This window comes from Myotis brandtii, unplaced genomic scaffold, assembly GCF_000412655.1.
Source record: "Myotis brandtii unplaced genomic scaffold, ASM41265v1 scaffold280, whole genome shotgun sequence".
Lineage (NCBI taxonomy): Eukaryota > Metazoa > Chordata > Mammalia > Chiroptera > Vespertilionidae > Myotis > Myotis brandtii.
Window position 1 is genome coordinate 888,801 of NW_005360677.1, and position 2,789 is coordinate 891,589.

General features: G+C 49.0%; 1 protein-coding gene across 1 annotated transcript; it reads right to left on the bottom strand.

Moving 5' to 3' along the window:
• Positions 1 to 6: 6 nt before the first annotated feature.
• LOC102259907 (unconventional prefoldin RPB5 interactor 1) lies at positions 7 to 1,246 on the bottom strand. Its single transcript, XM_005868969.1, has one exon. It carries the CDS (start codon positions 1,244 to 1,246, stop codon positions 17 to 19), a length of 1,230 nt encoding a protein of 409 aa, XP_005869031.1. The 3' UTR covers positions 7 to 16.
• Between the last annotated feature and the right edge of the window lie 1,543 nt (positions 1,247 to 2,789).

The window sequence follows — 2,789 nt, forward strand, 5'->3', positions numbered from 1 at the left end:
GGTCCTCTGCTGCAGCCTAGGTCCTCTGCTGCAGCCTGGCGGCTTTGAACTTGGACACCCGCTTGGTGACCTCTGGCCCTTCTGACGGGACTTCTCTCCGCTCAGGGATCGTGGGCAGCACAGGGTGGACCGTGGCCGGGTGCGGGGCGAGGCAGGGCGACAATTCTTTCTCTATTACAGTTCCAGAAAAAGCCTCGAGCGTCCCGGGCGCGGGCAGGAGCGTCTCTGGAAGCTGCTCCTGCTCCTCCTCCAAAATGCTCTCGCCGGCGTCGCTGCCCGCGGCCTCCTGGCAGCTGACACTCCGCAGGAGCCCGCGGCGCTCCTCGCAGTCGGCGCTGCCCTCGCTGGTGTCGCTGCACACGCTGTTCTCGCGGCTGCGCGACTTCAGGATGGACTTCCGAGGGATGTACGCCCCGTTCACCAGGTCCACGAAGACCCTGTAGATGTCCGCAGGGGTCCTGATCGTGGGCAGCTCCGGGGCCGGGTGGCCACCACAGCTGTTCCTTCGCTTCCGTTTGGCTTCTTCCTTCTTCTCACTGAATTTTAAGGTGGTGTTTTTCCCAGTATTGATTCGAACCCGCTTGGGTTCGACGGTGTGAGAAAAGTATATGGTTGGTACAGAGCTGGCCTCTGGCCCAAGAGCATCGTCGTCGTCACCATCCTCATCCTCATCACTGAGGGGGCAACGAGAGCCGTTCACAGCGCAGCTCGGCCTGCGGAGCAGCTCCGCAACCGTGTCGTCCGCGGGCCGACAGCTGGGAGCCGCAGCTTCGGCCGCTGGATGCGTCCCATTCACGTGTCTGTTCACACGTCTGTTCACACGTGTGCTGGCGTCTTCCTTCTCCTCTTCGGAAGACGCTGTGTCTTCTCCGTTTGCAGTCACGGTGGGAGGCTGACTCTCAAGTTCGCCCAGCAGCTCCTCCTGTCGCTCCAGTTCTTCCAGCCGAGCCCACAGCTCCTGGTCCGCGAGCAGATCCTTGGATCCAACATTTGCAAAATCCGCTTCAAAGCTATTTGAAGTTTTGGGTTTGGAGTGAGGTTTATGAGCAATTCGGTGTTTTGCTTTAAATTCGAAGTCACTTTTAATCTCTTCTCTTATGTCAACAATATCACCTGCAGCATCACTCATTTTCTGCAAATCTTCTGTAAATTCAACTCTGGATTCAAAATTTGTCATCACTTTTTTTAAATCATCTATTGTTTTTCTTACATCTGAAATAACAAACACAATATTTACGTGAGACATGGCACATGTCAGACCTGGGCAGTATTTCACCTGTGGCCCTACCTACTCACGATTCAATGATTCCACACTAATGCTTTACGAAGAGTCTTGCCTCATTTCACTTCCATTTTAAATGGATTTCTTAAAAGTACAGTCACATTGGTTTTCTCTGACATACATCTCCCCCTGCCCTGTTCCTAACAAACACTTCCCCTTGAGAGGAGAGAGGCCCAGCCGCAGCGGGGCGGCCTCGAGCCCACAGCCCCGCCGGGGTCCCCAAAGGTGTGGACAGAGTCGGCGAAGAAGGAATGACACAGAGACAGCGTTCAGTTGATCAGCAGCCTAGCCAGGATCTCTAGCCAGGAAGTTCTGGTTAGGAACTGATCAGGATCTCCAGCGAAGTTTCGGCCAAGTTCTGGTTAGGATCTGATCAGGATCTCCAGTGAAGTTCTGGCCAAGTTCTGGTTAGGAACTGATCAGGATCTGATGTTTATTGTCTTGTTACATCTGTATTTATACCAGTCGATTTTAATCCTGTCAATTTCTATTGCAAAGGTTAGGGCATTTCTTATCTCCATTCCAGGGAGTAAAGATTATGTAGCTTAACTACCCGCCTGGCACTTAGTTAAGGGGTTGTATTCCCTCCCTAACTTCAGGGGAAAATTCCTACCTGGGGAAACAACCTTTCTCGGAGAGGTGACCTTGGTTAAAACACATGGCGCTAAGGAGAGCAAACATATTAACAATATGCTATATATGCCAGGTCCCTTGAAACATATGCTGTGCAGATGTTTCTTTCCTGCAGCGACTGTGTCAAGCAGCAAGGATGGACCAGCTTCAGTGAGAAACATCGATGAGAGAGAAACATCGATCTGCTGCCTCCTCCACACCCCCTACTGGGGATGTGCCTGCAACCAAGGTACATGCCCTTGACCAGAATCGAACCTGGGACCTTTCAGTCTGCAGGACGACGCTCTATCCACTGAGCCAAACCGGTTACGGCGACAAATCATGCTTTCTTATGCTTTATACCTTTTTCCCCCCCAGCTTTATGGAAGTATAATTGACAAAATTGTAATATATTTAAATTATTATTATGATTTGGCATTCACATACATTTTGAAAGGATTCCCACAATCGAGTTAACACATCCATCACCTCATTTATTTATTTGTTTGTTTATATTTTGGTTTTAAGATTTAAGTTCCACTCTTAGAAAATTTCAATCATACAATATAGTATTATCAGCTATAGTCACCATGTTATATTTTAGATCCTTAGATCTTATTCATCTTATAACTGAAAATTTGTACCTCTTCCCATTCCATTTACTACCCACCTCTAATTTTATATATATATATATCTTCTTAAAATTGATTTCAGAGAGGAAGAGAGAGGGAGAGAGATAGAAACATCTACACTAATAAAAGAGAAACATGGTAATTAGTGTACGACCGCTACCCTTCCCATCGGCTAATCAGCATATCCTTATGCAAATTAACTGTCAGCCAAGATGGCGGCCGGCAGCCATGCACTGAAGCGAACAGGGAGGCTTACTTGCTCC